The 20,561-nt window shown below is 39.7% G+C and overlaps 1 protein-coding gene across 7 annotated transcripts in view; it reads left to right on the top strand.

The window, feature by feature from the left end:
• Window positions 1–14,371, top strand: part of arhgef37 (Rho guanine nucleotide exchange factor (GEF) 37) — a 170,137-nt gene extending 155,766 nt beyond the window's left edge. For 6 of the 7 annotated variants that reach the window (XM_078550727.1, XM_078550726.1, XM_078550724.1 and 3 more), the window contains 2 exons: window positions 4,991–5,175; window positions 8,469–14,371. In XM_078550727.1, coding sequence (XP_078406853.1) covers window positions 4,991–5,175; window positions 8,469–8,666 — 383 coding nt within the window. In that variant the 3' untranslated portion in view covers window positions 8,667–14,371. Of the gene's footprint in view, window positions 1–5; window positions 1,927–4,990; window positions 5,176–8,468 lie in introns of those variants that run through there. The other variant, XM_078550729.1, reaches the window with a different exon arrangement.
• The last annotated feature ends 6,190 nt before the right edge of the window (window positions 14,372–20,561 follow it).

Below are 20,561 nucleotides of genomic sequence, written 5' to 3'. Positions count from 1 at the left end.
CTTAGATTCATCACTGGTATGTGCTCGACGGATTAGAGATTCGACAAGTCGAGACCCAGCCTTATCCAAAGCACGAGAGCAAGTTCTTCACAGTTGGTCACAAGAACAGGAATCTGATGAAATGAAACTGTATTTTCACAGAAGATGTGAGATAACCAGCCAGGGTGGTATCTTATTATGGGGAGCTAGAGTGATTGTTCCTCCAAAAGGATGAAAGCCTTTGTTAACTGAATTACAAAGTGCATGTCCAGGTATTTCCCAAATGAAGACCATAGCAAGAGGCTGTCTATGATGGCCTAGAAAAGATGAAGAAATAGAGAGCTTAGTGAAAAGTTGTATGCAGTGACAGCAAGTGCAAAAGTTACCTCCAACAGCTCCGTTACACCCATGGGAGTGGCCAGGAAGGCCATGGGTGCAATTACATTTTGACTATATGGCACCTTTTATGAGAACAATAGTTCTCCTTATTGTTGATGCTCACTCAAAATGGATGGACATATATGAGGTAAAGTCACCAACACCTTCTGCTACAATTGACAAGCTATGACAAAGTTTCGTCATCAACGGACTACCAGAAGTGGTTGTATCAGACAACGGCACGACATTTATGCATGCTGAGTTTCAAGTTTATCAGCTTCAACGATATTACTCATGCAAAAACTTCACCATACCACCCTTCTTCGTATAGACTGGCCGAGCGAGCAGTTCAAACATTCAAAAATGGTACGAAGAGATTAACTGGAGACTCCATAGTGACCAAGTTAGCACGTCACCTGTGGAATTGTTGATGAATCACCGTCTCAAAGCGGGATTGAGCTTAGTAATGTCAAATTTAGGGGGGAAGATGGAAAGAAGTCACAGAAGTCAGAAAATTGTACCTGACGGGCGCAGTCGTCACAGAAAGTTTACTGTAGGATTGCTCGCTCGACCAGTCTATTCGAAGAAGGGTGGCATGGTGAAGTTTTTGCATGAGTAAGATCGTTGAAGCTGATAAACCGTTGAAACTCAGCACTCGTAAATGCCGTGCCATTGTCTGATACTTTACAGTATATGTGAAAAATTTTGGTGAAGGACCTAAGTGGTTATAAGTGCAGTCACTGGACCTTTTTCTTACCACGTGTAAGATGAAGACCGAATCATACAGAGACATCTCGATCACATAAGAAGGAGAGAAACAAAGTATCAGGAAATGATTCTCCCAGTGTTCACGACTGCGTCAACATCTCTTGTTGAAAAACTCCACTGAGTACAGATGTGTTTGAAGGATCAGCTGTACCTGCAAGACTTGAAGAAACAGATTTGCAGGTGCACACCGGAGAACCTGATGTTCGGACAACACCAGAAAAACAGGTTCCTGATAAAACATCAGAAGCTGTAGAGCTGAAACGTTCTACATGCATAAGGAAACTCCCAGAAAGACTGAATTTGTAAATTACTTGTGTAAATAATCTGTGTAAATAATTTGATATTTTGAGAAGAATTGTAATTGTAACTGTAAAATATATTTGAGTAAAGGGGGAGCAATGTGGTAATCTGATGTATAAATACCTTTAAGAAGAATGTTATAATAGAAGATCACAATCTTATCATCCAACGACAGAGTAGCACGGGCTACTTTAGTAATCTGTAATTAGTGGTCTAGGGAAGAGTCTGTAATGTAAAGACAGGGTTTTAGTTGCAAGTACACAAGTGTAGCTGCTGAGTTCTTTTGCAAATAAATAGAATGTGTTCTACATAAGAACTGTCTGCTGATCTGCTATGTCTATGGTACCAACTCGGTCATCCAGAAACAAATGTGCAATCTGGATACATTAGTCCAAATAAACTAGTGACCAAGGATCCAACAAGGTCATACCTGGATAATCTTCTATGCTGTTTGGTAGGTTCCTGATTCACAACCATTTTGTTGGGGGAGCGATTACTCTGACGCACAGGTCTTCAGCACCAGAGTCAGGATTTGTCAAGGTTTTATAGCTTTTGCCGTACCTGCACACAGTCACTTCATGTAGGGTAAAACAAACTGACTAGACACAACAATTATGAGGGTGGTGACCTTAGAAGGCGGCTGATAACAGTTACGAAAGCCCCCACAGCATACCCATCTGTTGGCAGGCAGCTTTCTACCAGCAGGAACCTCATACACCTCAAAATTAGCAACATTTAAATCGAGCATTGTCAGGAACTGAACAGGGATAGAACTTGCTCCATTTTAACTGCTGCCCCCAAAATTTCCTATTGGTAATGGGGAGTGAAGTATTTCCCTGATTGGTCAGCCCATTGCATAGATGCAAGATCTAATTATACAACTAAATATCTGGTGCTATCAGTACATGGAGGTAATATAATAAATAACGTCACTGATGATATTGTCACATAACAGATCTGAGATATTAGGCCAGGCCCTATATCATGTTTTTAACGCATTAAATAGTTTGTACCAAATATCCTGGAACATTTCAAAATAGGTTCTGTGTACTTAGTGGCATAAAACATTGATTGTGCCATGACGAAAGTTTGGAACATTCTGATCTGATGGATCGGCTATTCTTTAATAGTTTACTTTAGCACCAGAAATAATTTGCAAGAGTACATTGTTAGGAATCAATACCCATTGCTGTCTATATTTTTGTGATGCGCTCCATCAGGGTTTGAGGATTTTGTTTTGTATAGAATACAGTCCATTTGATTTTCTTTAATGGAAGAAGTGAAACCTACTTATTAGGAGTGAAGAAAGTCTCAAAGTTTGGAGCAGACTGTTAAAGAAACTTCGTTTTGATATTGCTCAGCTTTGTCCAATAAAATGGTAAGATTTTTCTTTACATTGCTATCTACACATTGATTCAGTCTAACGATGATTGAAGCCTCAGCTCTCCCTGTAACCTTTAGAGCTACAGAAACAAATATAGATCTACAACTTTTCCGATCATGTTCAGACAAGCCTTTTGTACTCGTAAGGGTGAGTCAATGAAATTGTTGGAGAAATGAAGCATTTTCCATTTAGGGCATCTATAAGTTCAAGACCTCCCAGATGAGGTATACCATGGTCAGATGCATAGTGAAAGTCCCTTTCTTCGACTCAAACAATCTGCCTCAGCCCTAATCTTAGAAGATAATCCACTATTGAGCTAGTGGGCCCAAGATCAGGAGGGACTGACTTGAAGCTGCTGTAATTCAGTTTACAGAGGGCTTTCACAGCCAGCAAAGTTTGGATCTGGACTGGATTTTAACACTGGCTATAGGGATGAATGTCCAACACATACTGATGTTCTTTTAAAGAAGTTTCCTAAAATACTTCCCATGATTTGTATTGTGATGCAAATACTAACAGAGCATTTTATTTTTTGATATTGTCTTTTACATTAATTTCACTTTAATATAATTTTGCCTTAATCATGAAAAGGCATGGTAACACAGTTCTTAAGGGTTAAGGGAATATAATTTCCTTTGCCAAAAGCTCAACATTTTCAACAATTTTTGCCATGAGTTAAAATGATGATTAATTTGATAGGGAAGTCTAATGAGCGCTTCAACTAAAAGCAAATGTTAGATATGGGATATCTCAGTATTTTCATACAGGCTTTTATAACATAGCCCTCAAATAAAAGCAGATAGTGCATATCAATCTAAAATAGCCTGCTTCATTCAAATGTTTAGACAATCACCATTCAGAGGATACAGTAAGTACTTTAAAAATATCCTGACTTGTCCAGAGGTGGATGTGTTACCTCATGATCGAGTTAAATGTATATTTAGCTAAATGCTTGTTTTGAGAGTATAGAGCAATTTTTTGTATTTTTCTCTAATTTTATCTGTAGAGAGTATAAAATCATGTTCCTCATTTTATATTCATGCTTATGGTCCTAAGTTAGGAGCATGACTAAAGCATTTTTTGAATTTCAGCTGTTTTTAGAAAATAAACACAGTGTGCTCTCCTAATTGTCTGTAATTAAGTGAGCATGTGTGGGAGCTGTTAGCATTTCACAACGGAACAGGATGGTAAGTGGGTTAGAATGCTATCCCTTCATCTTTCATAATAAAATGTCATAACTGAGTGGCTTTTTATGAATGAAAATAAATAAAAATTATAGCAAATATAAAAAATGTAAATTAAAAGTCCAATGTTACAATTAAGGTCACAAGAGTGAGAAGAAAGTTCTGGCTTGACAGCCACTTTTGGACTGGAACAAAATGCTGAAAGGTTTAAAGCTGATGTGAGAAAGCACATACTGTAATTATTTTTTTCTAAAACTTGGCAATAATTTCATGCAGCACAGATCTTATAAAATAGATTCTTTAAAGTCAGACATATTCTGCTGCCTTTTCTTTTCCTCTGGACAGGCATCAAGCAGTTGCCAATCAGAATTACTTTCAACTATACTCAGTTTGTAATGAATGGTAGGATTTGGCATTTAGACCAGGCCAGGTTAGCTACTAAATGATACAACCATGCTCCAAATCTTAGAATACCCATGATCAATGCCATGGTAGATCTGCTTTTCGAATAAAATTATGTGACAAAACAAAGTGTTAAATCAATCAAGCAGTAAAGGGTCGCCACCATTCACTTTATGTGAAACATCCTATGGGCGAGAATGAAAGAAAACAGTGAAACAAGTAAAATTCACTATTACACATTACTGTTCCTTCTGAAGGAAGGATCTAAAATGGATGTACATTACTTGCATGGCAAGATTTATACATTTCAGCTTAACGTTCTGAGCAATGTCAGTAGTTCCATCATAGTTTCAGGGCAGTGTTAAACCAGTTCCTGGTCACTAGTAGAAAATCACTGTGACACAGTTTAAAATAAATACACTTTATCATGTTTAGTAATTTTATTATGCGAATAAACAGTAAACACCATAACTGATTTGTCAGCACAAGCAATTCTGAATGGTTTCAGGTTTAGCAAACAGGTTTGTGCTCAAAACCGTTGAATTGAAAAGAAATGCTACTCTTCAATTTATATAATTTTATTTCCTCTAATAAGGTCAGAGAGGATTTGTCCCTGCTGGAAAACTGAGTCCACATCAGCCAGCAAAACAACTAAATAACTCTCCGCTGTCACAGAGTTCATCTCTTGGTAATGTCGTAGATGGAGCAATTAGCAGAAGAAAATATTCTCCTTCGCCTGAAAGACCTCTTTGCCAACTGCCAGTACCAATGCAATATCAAGTAAGGGACATTTCAATTAAAAAGTTCAAATGTTGACCATAAGGGCATCGTTCCAAAATTCAGTTTGATGTCTTTCTTAATGTACCAAAGGAAAGCAAAAATTGAAGATTGATTTAACTAGTTTTGTGTGTCAGCCCTGGCACAGTTGGTAGCACTCTCGCTCTGAGGCATATGGGTCCAGGTTCAAGCCCCACTCCAGGGCTTGAGCACAAAAAATCAAGGCTGACACTCCAGTGCAGTATTGAGGAAATACCACACTGTTGGAGGTAGGGTCTTTCAGATGAAACATTAAACCGAGACCCCATCTGTATCCTCGGTGGAAGTAAAAGATCCCCTGCACTATTTCGAAGAAGAGCAAGGGAGTTCTCCCTGGTGCCCTGGCCCATATTTATCCCTCAACCAACATCACAAAAACAGATTATCTGGTTGTTATCACATTGCTGTTTGTGGGAGTTTGCTGCCTGCAACTTGGCTGCCCTGTTTCCTGCTTCACAACATTGACTACACTTCAAAAGTCCTTCATTGCCTGCAAAGTGGTTTGAGACATTCAGTGGTCATGAAAAACGTGATATCGGGCTTGTCCAACCTTTTCATTTGGGAGGGGCCGCATTTCCATTTTTTCTTCAATCCAGGAGCCAATGAGCAAATTTCAGAAAGATAAGGTTTGGCCCAGCATTAAACTGGATTTCAAATAAAAAAAGTTGAGGTATTAAGAAAAGAAACAATTGCTGAGCAAAAGTAAAGCAATGTCATAGCAATGAATTGTTAAGTTAAAGAAGAGTAATTAATAAAAATGACCAGAGTGTGAGAGGGTCAGTGTATGTGTGCCAGCTCACTCCTAGTCTCAGGGTCCTCACTCACTCACCCTCACCCACTGTGAGTGGGTGTGTGTCTGTGTTGGTGTGTGGTGGTGAGAGTGAGTGAGAAATCTCAGACTGGGAGTTGGACAGACACATGTTCTCTCTCTCACTCCCACATACACACTCTCAATCCCTCTCTCTCTATCTTTCACACACAAACACACACACACACACACTCACTCAATCCCAGACACACACACTGTCTCTCTGTCATTCCCATACACACACAGGCAGACTCACTCTCACACTCTCTCACGCAGACAGGCATACACACATACTCACTCTCTCACTCTCACACAGGCACACACATAAACACACACACACACTCCCATATACACGCAGGCTCACTCACTCTCACTCATGCATGCATGTACGAACACACACACTCTCTTTCTAACTCTCTCACACACACTCCCACGTACACACACATACTCTCACTCACTCCCACATACACACAAATACTTACACTTTCACTCGCACACACACACATATAACTCACTCTCTCTCACTCACACACACACATACACACACACTCTCTCTCACTCCCATTCACACATACACAGACTCATTCACACTCTTACTCCCACGTACACACAGCTACTCACTCACACTCTCACCCCCACATGCACAGACACACACATTATCACTCTCTCTCATTCCCACTCACACACACAGATACACTCACTCAAATCTCTCACACATGGCAGCCAGCCTCTTCCCCAACCCCCTCCTCCTACCCTGAGCTCCGCAGCATCTCATTCCCAGACCTCACAGCCAGCCTCTTGTTTCTCCAACCACCACCCCGTCCCACCCACCGTCGGCCCTCTCATCCATTGCCAAGCCCCGGCACTCTGGTCCATCACTCACCGAAAGAAAACCTCTATCTCCTCAGCAAACGCACCGTCGTTGGTGTTTGCTGCTCCTCCAATCACAGACTGTTCCTCTCCCACATTTGCTGCTGATAGGCTCACTAGTGCGCCTATCAACAGCAAACGCAGGAAAGGACTGGCTTGTGATTGGAGGGAGCAGCTCCTTGCAGAATCTTCCACTCTACTTAACTGTCTGATCGATATTTTGAAAACTGGCTCCAGGGACAACGTAGAATAGCTTCGGCGGCCACAATCCAGCCCGCTGGCCACCAGTTGGAAAAGCCTGTGCCAAATAAATGCAAGTCTCTTTTCCTTTTTTTTTCCCCCAGAAATGTGATACTAGATAATTTGGTCAAAGAGCTCATCCATTGCTATATGACTATGGAACACACTATAAAACCTATATGACAGTATCCTTAATACCCAAAATATAACACAATGCTAAATAAGTCAAGATCCTATAGCTATTTGCAAATATATTTTGAAATTCTTGTTATAGTTGATTTTTGGATTACTGCCAGTTTTAAAATATTGATATAGAATTAGTGAAGTTACAAAAAGAGAATTATAGTAATATGTTAAATAATTCAGGTGATCATTTCCCACTCTTTTCATTGTAAACTTGACTGACAACTTATACTGCTGTGAATGTCCATTGTGTTTTGCAATTTCTAAAGGGAAATTAGGGATGAGCAATAAATGCTGGCCTTGTCATTGATGCTCACATCCCAGGAATTAATAAAAAAAGGCATTGGGAGGAGATGGCACATTCAGCCTTACTGTGAAAATGACAATCGATTGATCTTGTTCTAAAGGAATAAACACTTTCTCATCCCTTCAGCTATGGAGCATATGGAGTACCATATACTATACTGTATAAACATCCTCTCCCAACTGAAAAAGATAGGGGGCAATGAAAGTGGAGGGGAATAAAATGGGAGCTCCAAATAAAATAAAACATAGCTATTGCTTCTGTGTGGAATATAAAACTAATCTGCAACAGACTAAAGTGCTGAGATAAGACCATCAATGGGAATACTACAAAGAAAGGTTTTCTCTCTGCATTTTTTAGAAATAGACTTGAGAAATGATTTTGTTAACACGCACAGAGCAGAAACTTGTCCCTAATGTAATTTATTTTATGTATTACAAAGGCTGCTAACTGATTGAAGTGAGAATGAATGCAATTCCTTGTTATACTTAACTGACAATGAATGTTAAACAGCTCTGAGGCCCAATTCTGTGATTACTGTAATGCGAAACAAGTATCTAAAGAACCACAATGAAAGCAAAATACTGCGGATGCTCGAAATCTGAAATAAAATCAGAAAATGCTGGAACAACTTAGCAGGTCTGGCAGCATCTGTGGAGAGAGAAACAGAGTTAATGTTTCAAGTCCATATGACTCTTCAAAGCTGTGCAGAATAGTCATATGGATTCAAAACATTAACTCTGTTTCTCTGTCCACAGATGCTGCCAGACCTGCTGAGTTTTTCCAGCATTTTCTGTTTTTATTATCTAAAGAACCATGTTGTTTATGTGTCATTTTTTGATGTGTGTTCAGGTTATTGCAGCATACCAGTTTACAGCAAGAGGACCTCATGAAGCCAGTTTACAACCTGGACAAGCTGTAACTATACTGGAACCTCATGATAAGAAAGGAAGCAATGAATGGTGCCTTGTCGAAGTGAATGGGCAAATGGGATATGTACCTTCAAATTATTTGGCAGAAGTGCCTTTGGGCTATAATATTTATTCTTAACACCCTAGCATTGATTAGGCCTTCAAACAATTGCACTAAATGTTCTTGCACATAAAATTTGCAGTAGCAAGGAGATATGAAGAACTGTGAGACAGTAATGTTAAATTACCAGAATCATATGCATGTTAACCTTGAAGTGTGAGCTTTGTTAATTTTTGTTTTGTTTTGAGGAATATGATGAAAACCAACATTATCAGATTGGTGGTATGTTTTTATGAATTTTCTGTCAGTATTCAGATTTTAAGATGTGCCCGAATGTGGGAGTGACAATTGTTGCTCCCTCAGGTGTAAAACACTCAACTTCACTCATGCACTTTTGTAGCTTGTAAAAAGATGTTATTGTAGAGAGAGAATTCAGAATTAGTAAAGGACAAGGACAGTTTTGGTCATGTGCTTACTGTTTAGTTTCAAATTAGCCATTCTCAATTATGCTTAAAGTTATCGATACATTTGGTTTCAACTCAGCCTAGACACTGAAGTATTGCTTCACCTGAGGCTGGAGTTTACATTTCTCGGCAGAGTGAGGTAGTCAGATCAGAAACTGAATGGTCTGCTAGCTCCTGCCATCTTAGCTCGGCCAGTCAAGCATCAGATGTCCAATTAGTGGCTGCATGGCGGGAAGGAAGCCCATTGGAGGAACAAAGGGGAACTCTGACCCAATCGGCACTGTAGGCCGGGCCATCATGTGGCAGGAGGGGGTAACACTCCGAACATGAAGTTAATAACGGCTAGAATTGTAAAGGCCTCCTACTCTCAGAATCAGTGTTTATTTTCTATTGAAACCTCAAAAATGATTTAAAAATTACTTTAAAAAGACATACAGATGCTGCCACCTTCCCAACAGATTCTGTTAGTACATTCGACCAGGATCCTGGTGGCAGGCCTTTTCCTCTGCCCTCTTGTCATCTTGTCATAGCTGCTGTAAAAAACTCCCAAACTATATCATGTCCATGTCTGAAAATGCAGCAGGCAATGAAAAATTGTGGTCGATTGGAGTGTTAAGAAACTTAATAACTTGTTCATTAGTGATTTCAAAATGGTTGTAGGGCTGCTGATTTTCACACCCGCTCGCCTTCCGTCATTTGGGAGACTGGTAGTGATGATGTCGCATTGCTGACTCGACATCATCATGCTGAATTTTTCGTTAGCACAGAGGGCAACGTGCCCCATTTGGGAACTTAAAATCCAGCCCTTCCTTCCTGATGCTTAAATCTCCCACATTATTCAGGTGAATTTGGTTTGGTCTTAAAGATGAGCTTGCTGCATAGACAAGGGTAGAACCAAAAATCTCTCAGTATAATTTTTTGGACCGTTTACTCAAAGCCAACAGTAGGCCATGTAAAGAAAAACGAGTCCTGCACTGTGAAGGATATAGTTCACTTCTTAAAATAATATAGTAGGAGATTTCCATTTTTATTTAACTTGTGAATAACTGACATTGGATTGCTTCATACATTAACATTTGAAGTCAGGTGCTTCATTGTGAGCATGGATTAGATGAATAGGTGGATTAAAAATGCTCCATTTCTATGTACTGGCCTCTCTGATTTTGCACAAAAAATGTTTTTTTTAAAGAAAATCTTTAAACCTAGTTGGGGTTGTAATAAGCACACATGTTGCAAGCACACACTTAACAGCAATTTACTAACAATGATGAATTGTAACATTGTGTTGTATGGTGAATTAGAAGTTTTTTGTGGATGTTTTTATGCTAGCATAAAGGAAGAATATTGTGAAGAATTAATTTTTACAAAGTATTAATTTTTTTTAAATGAAGGAACCCGTGCTTTATTATTAGGACTGCGCACAGCAGGCGAAATTTAATTCCCCCCACTGGAACAGGCTGTGAGGTGGGGAGTGGTGGGGTACAATAGGATTGAGAGGGAAGGTGGGAAGTGGAGTGGCAATTGCCTTTCTGACACCCCCTGATTCAGTCAGGAGCGGGGAAGGTCAAGGACGGCCTTCCTGCTCGGAGGCCAATTGAGGCCTTTGTGGTCAATTAAGGACCCAATCCCACCACTGGTTGTATTCTACCAGCAGTGGAGGGTGCGGGGAAGTGGGGAGTGAAATGCATTTTGGGAATCAGCCAGTAAAAGCTGGCAGTCTCCCTGCAAGCTCAGGGGGTGGCGTAGGGTGAAAGGGGCTCCTAATCAGGCACCCTGTAGCCCACGGAGGGCCACCCTACTGAAAGAACCCTCTGCTCTCACTAACAACCCCCTTCTTACCAGGGCCTGTCGGAATGTCCCAGAGGAGCCCAACTGCGCTTGTCATTGCAGCTGCTTCAGGCTTCTATGATCCCAGCAGTGGTCACCACTCCAAGTGGCATTGCTGGGACTGAAGAAATGACAACACTCTGATTGGCAGTTTGTGAAGGCAGGTTCTTTGCCTTTAAAGCCACAGAAGCCCTGACAGGAGGCAGCAGTCAGCAGGCAGCATGCAGATACTGCAACCAATTAGGAAGGCAAAAGGAATGCTGGCCTTTATTGCAAGGGAGGTGGAGTGTGAAAGTAGGAGGTTTTGCTACACCTGTACAGCACGTTGGTGAGACTGCACCTAGAGTATTGTGAAAAGCTTTGGTAAGGAGGGATGTACTTGGCATCAGAAGCAGTTCAGAGAAGGTTCACTAGGCTGATCCCTTAGATTGTCTTCTGAGGAAAAGTTGAGCTGGTTGAGCCTATACTCATTGAAATTTAGAAGAATGAAAGGTGATCTTATTGAAGCATAAGATTCTGAGGAAAATGACAAGGTAGATGCTGAGAGAATGTTTTCTCTCATGGGAGAACCTAGAACTAGGGGACAGTTTTTAAAAATTCATTCATGGGACCTGGGCGTCACTGGCTAGGCCAGCATTTATTGCCCATCCCTAATTGCCCTTGGGGAAGGTGGTGGTGAGCTGCTGCCTTGTACTGCTGCAGTCCATGAGGTGTAGGTTCACCCACCATACTGTTGGTACACCCACCATGCTGTTACGGAGGAAGTTCCAGGATTTTGACCCAGCGACTGTGATGGAATGCTGATATAGTGTCAAGTCAGGATGGTGTCTGGCTTGGAAGGAGTCTTGTAGGTGGTGATGTTCCCATGCATCTGCTGCTCTTGTTCTTCTCGATGGTAGTGGTCATGGTTTTGAAAGGTTCTGTCTAAGGAGCCTTGGTGAATTCCTGCAGTGCATCTTGTAGATGGTACATACTGCTGCCACTGTGCATCAGTAGTGGAGGGAGTGAATGTTTGTGGATGGGATGCCATTCAAAGAGGGCTGCTTTGCCCTGGATGGCGTCAAGCTTCTTGGGTGTTGTTGGAGTTGCACTCATCCAGGCAAGTGGAGCCTATTCCATCACACTCTTTTACTCGTCCCTTGTAGATCGTGGACAGGCTTTGGGGAGTCAGGAGGTGAGCTATTTGCCACAGGATTCCTAGGCTCTGACCTGCTCTTATAGCCACAGTACTTGCATGGCTAGTCCAGTTCAGTTTCCGGTCAAAGGTAACCCCCCCAGGATGTCAATGGTGGGGGATTCAGTAATGGTAATGCCATTGAATGTCAAGGGACGATGGTTTTCCCTCTTGTTGGAGATGGCCATTGCCTGGCACTTGTGTGGCACGAATGTTACTTGCCACTTGTCAGCCTAATCCTGGATATTGTCCAGGTCTTGCTGCATTTGAACATGGACTGCTTCAGTATCTGAGGAGTACAAATGGCACTGAATATTGTGCAATCATCAGCGAACATTCCCACTTCTGACTTTCTGATGGAAGGAAAGCCATTGATGAAGCAGCTGAAGATGGTTGGGCTGAGGACACGACCCTGAGGAACTCCTGCAGTGATGTCCTGGAACTGAAATGATTGACCTCCAACAATCACAACTATCTTCTTTTTTGACAGGTATGACTCCAACCAGCAGAGCGTTTTCCCCCTGATTCCCATTGATTCCAGTTTTGCTAGGGCTCCTTGATGCCACACTTGGTCAAATGCTGCCTTAGTGTTAAGGGCAGTCACTCTCACCTCACCCCTGGAGTTCAGATCTTTTGTCCATGTTTGAACCAAGGCTGCAATGAGGTCAGGAGCTGAATGATCAGGTTATTGCGAAACAGTTGCCACTTGGTAGCACTGTTGATGATTCCCTCCATTACTTGACTGATGATCAAGAGTAGACTGGTGGGGTGGTAATTGGCAGGATTTGTCTTGCTTTTTGTCAGCAGGACACCTGGGTAATTTTCCACATTGCTGGGTGGATGCCAGTGTTGTAGCTGTACTGGAACAGCTTGACTAGGGGCATGGCAAGTTCTGAAGCACAGGTCTTCAGTACTATTGCTGGAATATTGTCAGGGCCCATAGCCTTTGTAGTATCCAATGCCTTTGGCCATTTCTAGGTATCACGTGGAGTGAATCAAATTGGCTGAAGACTGGCACCTGTGATGCTGGAGACCTCCGGAGGAGGCCGCGATGGATCACCCACTCGGTAGTTCTGACTGAAGATTGTTGCAAATGCTTCAGCTTTAACTTTTTCATGGACAGGTTATTTGTGGAGCCTCCTCCTCCAGGGAGTTGTTTAATTGTCTGCAACCATTCACAAATGGATGTAGCAGAACTGCAGAGCTTAGATCTGATCTGTTGCTTGTGGGATCAGTTAGCTCTTTCTATTGCATGCTACTTACGCTGTTTAAAAATAAGGGATCTCCCAATTTGGAATGAGATGAGGAAGAATTCCTTCTTTAGAGGGCCGTTCGTCTTTGGAATTCTCTCCACAGAAAGCAGTGGAAACTGGGTCATTGATTATATTCAAGGCTGAGCTAGACAGATTTATGATCTATGAGGGAGTCAATGGTAATGGGGGAGAGACAGGAAATGGAATCAAGGCCACAGTCAGACCAGTCATGATCTTATTGAATGGCAGAGAGGCTCCATGAGCCAAATGGCCTATTCCTCCTCTCATTTCTTATGATCTCATGACCTTAAAAGCCTGATTGCCATGGAATCTTGTCAGAGCTTCCGAAAACAGCCACAGTGGAGATGTCCTGGCTTCACGGCCAGTGAACAGGGCCACACCACCGTGGGCATTAAATTCAACCTACCATTTTAACAATTTCCATATAATTAATTGTTCTGTGTGCAAAATTAACCTAGTTATTGATTTATAGTTTTCTTGTAAAGACTAATTCTGACTGATCAAATGTAAGCAATCTAATTCATTCCATGCGAATGGCATGCCATGCTAAAATCATTAACTTAACCTTTGTGCTAATCCTACCTTTAATCCTATTGTGCAACATTCCTACAAACTTCTTTCTCAACTTTTTTTTTTGCTTAAAACTCCCCTACCTTCACTAAGTACGTCCTCTTGACCATTTTAGCTTTACTTTTTTTCTCATTTGTTTCTATAAATATATTTATCATAAATGTGGCTGTCAAGTTTATTTTTATAATTACTAGGGAGCTACACTGGATGTTATTTAGAAGGAAGCAGCATCATTTTTATGCTCTACTTCCAAATATGTTTTCTTTTATTAAAACTGTAATGACTTGTCTAAAATAATATATTTTCTTTTATTAAGTGTTTAGTGACTTGTCCAAAATAATATATTTTACAAATGATATTCATGTACGCAATATCCTTGTTGTTTGAAGTGCACAACAGTAATATTTTGTGATCATTAATGAACCAGTAATCAAGTTTTGCAATAAATTGATGTAACTATTTGCTAAAGTATAATTGCAGTGTGAAATTTCTGATTGAGGAAGCTCTTTAATATTGTTACAGTATTTCAGTATTTCTAGTTACATTTGTCCTACTTTAGGAGCACATCAGATTCCCACATGATCACATTAGCAACAGTTTGTGTCAGTACAATAAGAATTTAAAAGAACACTATAGATGAAAAAGTATTTGACAGCATCAGTTGTCCTGAAAATAATTTCACATCATTATTTAAGTATGACATAATAGACAACATCATTGATTATGAGTTGTGCTTCTTCAATTCGATATCCCTCAATACTGAAGTCTGAAATGCTTATCGAGCAAAGTGTAAAGTTATCCACAAAGCATTCTGAATGTTTTAGGCTGACAGGTCTATTTCCATGTTTTCCATATGTTGTCATAGTGCAAATCAGGATTCAAATTAAAGGCATTAAATCATCTCACTATATCTCAATCTAAAAATTGAAAGTATATCAAAACGCTCTGACAAATTTTTAGTTGGATTATTTTTGCTGATATTGTATGTAAAAAAAATGCTCATGCATAATGAATGTTGTATTAAAATCTCATTGTGTGTATTCTGTTTCTAAAATTACTTCATAAGAAAATAGGAAACACAGGATGTTACATGGATTTATGGCAACTATTTTTATGTATAATTCCTAAGTTATGAAAATCACTGCACGGGCCACTGTTCATGTTAGCATTAAAGTATTCTAGAATACTTCAAGTGTTTTTGACCACTATGACATAATCCATTGACATTGTTATGATCCCTGTAGAGACCGATAAAAGGTTTGAACTTCCAGTGGATAGCTGAAAAGATGACACAACAAGATTTTATGTTTTAAGACTTTGCCTGTAACAAACAGACTAAAAGCACCCTAATTAAACATTATTTTTGGAAGGCAATTTATACTTAAAAGGGGAAAGTTCTCTTCTGTAGTTTAAACACAACTGAAAAAAAAGACTTCAAAGGTACCGTCCCTTAAAATAGCCATTCGATTTTCCCGGACCCGGTCCAAAGTGCTTCTTAGCTGCCAAGGGTTTACTTCCATGAAGTTGATTTAGAATAAAACAGATATACAATGAATACAATGAGACAGATATACAATGAAAGCTCTTACAAGGCAAATTTTTGTTGTCACAAAAACTAAGCTGAAATGTGTCAACATACTTAAGGCTTAAGGAATATATTTTGACTCTTGTATGTTGCAGGTTAGCTAGATTAGACATTTTGTATTGATGTGTTTTTTTTTGCTTTCTACTGATGACAAGTGTCAAGTGTAGCGTGGGAGTAAAATTGGCCAGACCAAATTCTGGCAAGAAAACTAACAGAACTCTGTTTTGCCTGGATAGATAGATTAAGCTGGCCATATAATTCACGTCTGCTGGCTGTAAATTGCACAGAGCAAAGTATCGGTTTTAACCTGATACCTGTAGCGTAACAATGCCATCAGATTTCCTGCTTTCTTTAGAGATGATCATAATGATGTTATACAGCACATTTTATTGTAAGACCTAAAAATCTGAAGATATAAACACATTGCCAGAAATATATTTGCACTGTCTTAATTCACTAACACAGTAGTAAGCCTTGGTTCAGTGGTAGCCTCTGTTTTGGCAGTTTATTTATTCAAACCCGATGAGAAAGAAAGCACCAGGAAATTAATGCCGTCTTCCAAGGCAAGTTTAGAGTTTGGAGGCTTTATTTAATCAAGTGGGAGAGTAACCTCTCCTGAAACCCCCATCCCACCTCATCTCCCTGTGACCTGGGTCCCTCAGCAATTCTAGGCCTTTCAGTGGGTGCATTGCCAGCTGCTGCCACCACTCCCACTGACGCTGCCTGCAATTAGCAGCTGCCAGCCTCTAATTGGCTGGCAGCTCTTGGGGTGGTGGGATTTCCACTCTTGGGGTCCTGGATCCTGGGCAAGGACCACCGCTGGCCACTTGCCTGAGAGGCGCTTAATACTAGTGGGCCTTCCCCAAAGGAGGCGATGCAGGGCACTTGTTGGCTCTGCTGACTGGATTAAATGCCGTCTGAGAATTCTGAGCTCTGAATACTAGATTGACATCCAGCAGGCTACTTGTGTCTGATGGAAGTGGAATGTTGACCCCTCACTGCATCTATCTGTTTCTCATAGTAGAGAGTTGAGAGTCAGGCTAACAACCTGTTGATGACAAAAGGGCCTTTGTTACAAATCCACCCCAACCCCAATCTGTGGGTTTAAAATCTGTGGAAGGAACTGGTTACCTCATTTGCTACTAGGTAGGGAAGAGTAGATGATTAGCTAATGCAAGAAATATAGACTTAGGTTAAGCTTCTAACAAGTTATGGCTAGAAAAGAAAAATGAAAGGATAAAATCAGAATTTTGACTTGTAAAGCTTTTCTATAACAGGCGTTGTAAGTATAATCCAAATGTCCCATCAACTGAAACAGTGGCTGTTACAGGCTGCAGATTCATTAACATGCTTATCAAATGAAAAGAAAGTACTTCTTCCATGCACTGATTCCCTAAATATATTATACAAAAATTAAAAGAGTTACCAGAAGCCATCCATGTAAATTTATTCCACTGAATTATGAGGTAAGGAATTCATTGTATTGTGATTGGCAACTGTTCCCCGATTCGCAGATGATGACATGAGTTTCTGCCATGCATCTTCATGTGATTGAATAGACTGATCCTCGAACCGCAAATCTTTGGACACATGGTGCATGATGTCCCATGACATAGTGGGATCTGGAATGCAGGATTTGCTTCCTTTCCTCTCCTCTGTCACCACTCAAATTGTGGCATTCGAAGTACATGTTGGTTGCCACACAGTTAATGATCAATGATGATCAGTTAATTATAAATTTAACCCTCAGCAAATGTTCCTATTAAATACCATTTCACTTCTATAACAAATAGCAATAATTATAGATAACATTAATCTTAGAAAGTGTGATTAGTTCTTTATGGCTAAACCTAAACCAAGTGTAAAAGTAAGATGTTTTGCTTGTAGTACATGTTGATTTAAATAGTACTATTTAAATGCTTTTTGTTTAGCTTAGGAAACATCATCACACCTTGTATATTGTAAGAAATAATTAATATAATGGTCAGAGGTCTTTTCAGTACAATGTATATAAGCACAGCTGAGGGTTGATGTCTCTGGTTAGAATAACAATGAGGGTTATGCTCACTCTGTAGCAAACTGAATGCTTCGTTCCTCTCACAGCATTTTGAATACTGAGCTGTCATGTTATTAAAGTTTTCCTCTTTGTTATGCTCTATGAGCACAAACAGTTCTCTCTTAAGTAGAGTCATCTCAATTTCACAGCTGACCTTCAAAAGATATTTTGCAGCATTTTAGTTCCATCCACCAAAGATCGTATTGAATGTTCCAGTCCAGTGGATTCAGGTTACTGCTGAAATAGATAGCCTCCTGAATGCAATTTTTCAACCTTACTTTTTCCCTTTCTATTCCCACAAATTATTTTTGCACATCAGTTTGTGCAATCTCACTCAGGAAGCCCATAAGAGTCTCATCATTGGAGGTGGAAAAGTTTCATTGGTTCAGCATGGGGTGCTCTACTGAGGTTAGAGTTAAAAGCTTCACGCTGCTTATGGTATACCTGTAAACTGACACTGGTTAGCACAGTTAAAAAAAATGTAGCATTGTCACCAATATAATGTAGCCTGTATCATTAATGTAGCCGATATCATTAGTTTCCCTAATAAGTATAAATGTGTTTGCCATAAAAGAGAAACAGCATGAATTGGTGGAGCCAGGAAATTTATTAATTAGAATCATATTGTTGCCAATAGCATTCAATGAAGTACTTTGATTTTCTCCGTAACTTCTAATTGCTAATGTTGATAGAACAATGTCTAATCTGTCCAAGCTACTTAAGAAAAAAGTGCACATTCAACTTTATTCTGAGGAAGTCTCCAGAGGACTGTTTGATTACATATGAGGTAGTAACTACCAGCTATTTTTATACTAGCTTTAATAATAATGATGTAATGTATTTGAATGTGGATAGCCTTTTTGACTTGAACACAGATTTGTATAAGCTGAATTGAAAAGCCATTATTCTTGCAAACTTCAAGAAAAAGTTTATTACAGTATTGATAGGCACAAGAAAAAATTATGTGTGCCTGAGTTTGCATTATCAACATTTCTCATTTTTGGCTCTTCTGAGGTAGGGAGTTGGAATTGTTTTGAGTCTTCCTACATTAGCCTTTATTTTCATCTGGTGTTCACTGACCTAGAAGAGAGAAAGCTTGCTGCATTCATTTTTTTCTGTTCAGACAGCTCCGGAACTGCCAGTACATAGGTCATCTCTTCCCTTTGGATTGGTATTTGAATGTCTTCAGTTAAGGTTTGGCAAGCTGCATTAAGAATAAGGGATTAGCAGAATAGCATGTTCTGAATCTAAAAACATGTTGACATTTGTGTCAATCTAGATTGTATCCTATCCTGCATGAGAACGATATTCAGTCTGGAGGCAGAACAGATATAACTCCATTCTATGAAATATGGGATCAGCAGTTCCAGAACACAGTTGACTGAATTTCAACATACATATTAAATACTTCAAACATCTTATACTGAATTAATAATTGGCTTTGTGAAAGTTTGACAAGGGGTTTTGTTGTAACATACACAACACTAGAAGAATGTTATCATGCCACATCAGTTTACTCTGCACTGATACCAGATCATATTGCTAAGTGGAATGCATATGTTAACTAGCCATCGCAATACACTGAAATAAGAGGCAATTTCATAAACTAAGAAAAATGTATCAATTACTTTTAAACAATAAGCTGCTATGTTTCTGTCAGGTCCTCTAAACAGGGAAACAAACTGTCCTAAAGCCTTTTATTTTGATTAAGCAATAGAGATTTTTTTAACTACCACACAATGATCACTGACCAAAATGCAATACACCATAAGTATCAATAAGCATTTTTGGTCTATTTTGCAGCCCTAATGCATGTCTGTCATGATTGTATTAAAAGGTGACTCATGATATATTTAGCAAAATATCATGAAGGGATTAGGGTAACGAGTTCAGCTTTCATAACTTGTTCTGCAGACTTAATTTAATCAAAGAAACTACCGCAAATATGCATGATGCAGGCAATATCTATAGTTAATGTTATCCCTCTTATAATGGGCTAAGAGAAAAGCACTTCCATATAGCACAGTATAATGAAAGTTTTATTCACTGCCAATGATGCTGAATCCAATTTTTGGTTGTCAGTTGTCACATTTTTACTGTTGTGGGATAATGTTATTTACTACATCTAAGCTATTATTACCTGAGTATTTATTGCCGTAGCTATAAAAACAAATTCCAGTCAAAGCTGTCATTATGCTTCTGTGTTCCCAGTTTCTATCTATAATCTACTGATGCTTTGTAATCAACATATTTTCTCTGATTCTAAAACTCTTTCAATGATCTAAGCCTCCATCTCTTTGCTTTTAGTTTGTTTCTATTATCTCCCATTAGTGTTCTTATTGTATGTCTCTTTATTTTTGCTATTTGTTGTGTCTTTTCCTAGACCCTATTTGTGTGCCAATTTAAAAAAAACAATGATCTTTATTTACATGCAAAGCTTACATTCATTTCAATGACAGTCACAGAAAGGGCCCTCTCTGGCCACTTACTGGTATCACTCTCCACCCATATCCTCTTTCCCCCTCCTAACCCTGGGGGGGAGAAAACCTCCTAATTTAGTCACAACTACACTTTTAAAATGCCAACTGTCTAAACTTTGGCCCTTCAGTTCACTACAATAGTTGTGCAGACACTGATCTGCTTATACACGGCTTCACATGCACATTCAATGCACTGGCCCCCCCATTAAAAATATTGCTGTCTTTCACCCCGGTCATTCCCCCAATACAATCCTTATCTCTGCTTTCTCAAATGCAGAGATTTGAGAAAGGGGCACAGACGTGAACATATATGGTGGACAGATGAGTTAGCAATTCATCACCAAATGTGGCTGGACCACATAAAACACTATATGGTCCTGCTATTATCTGCTGAAACTGATTATTCAGGAATGCAAAAATAACCTCCCACTTCTTATCACTACTGCAAAGTACCTTCTTAATTCCCTTTCCAGCTTTAGCTTAACAGGCTGGTGTTGGCCAAATGGGGGCGGGGGTGGACATCTTTGCAGGTCCCCTGTACCC

This window comes from Cetorhinus maximus, chromosome 10 (genome assembly GCF_964194155.1).
Source record: "Cetorhinus maximus chromosome 10, sCetMax3.hap1.1, whole genome shotgun sequence".
Lineage (NCBI taxonomy): Eukaryota > Metazoa > Chordata > Chondrichthyes > Lamniformes > Cetorhinidae > Cetorhinus > Cetorhinus maximus.
The sequence above is the reverse complement of the archived record's forward strand: the minus strand, read 5'-3'. Positions and strand labels throughout refer to the sequence as shown.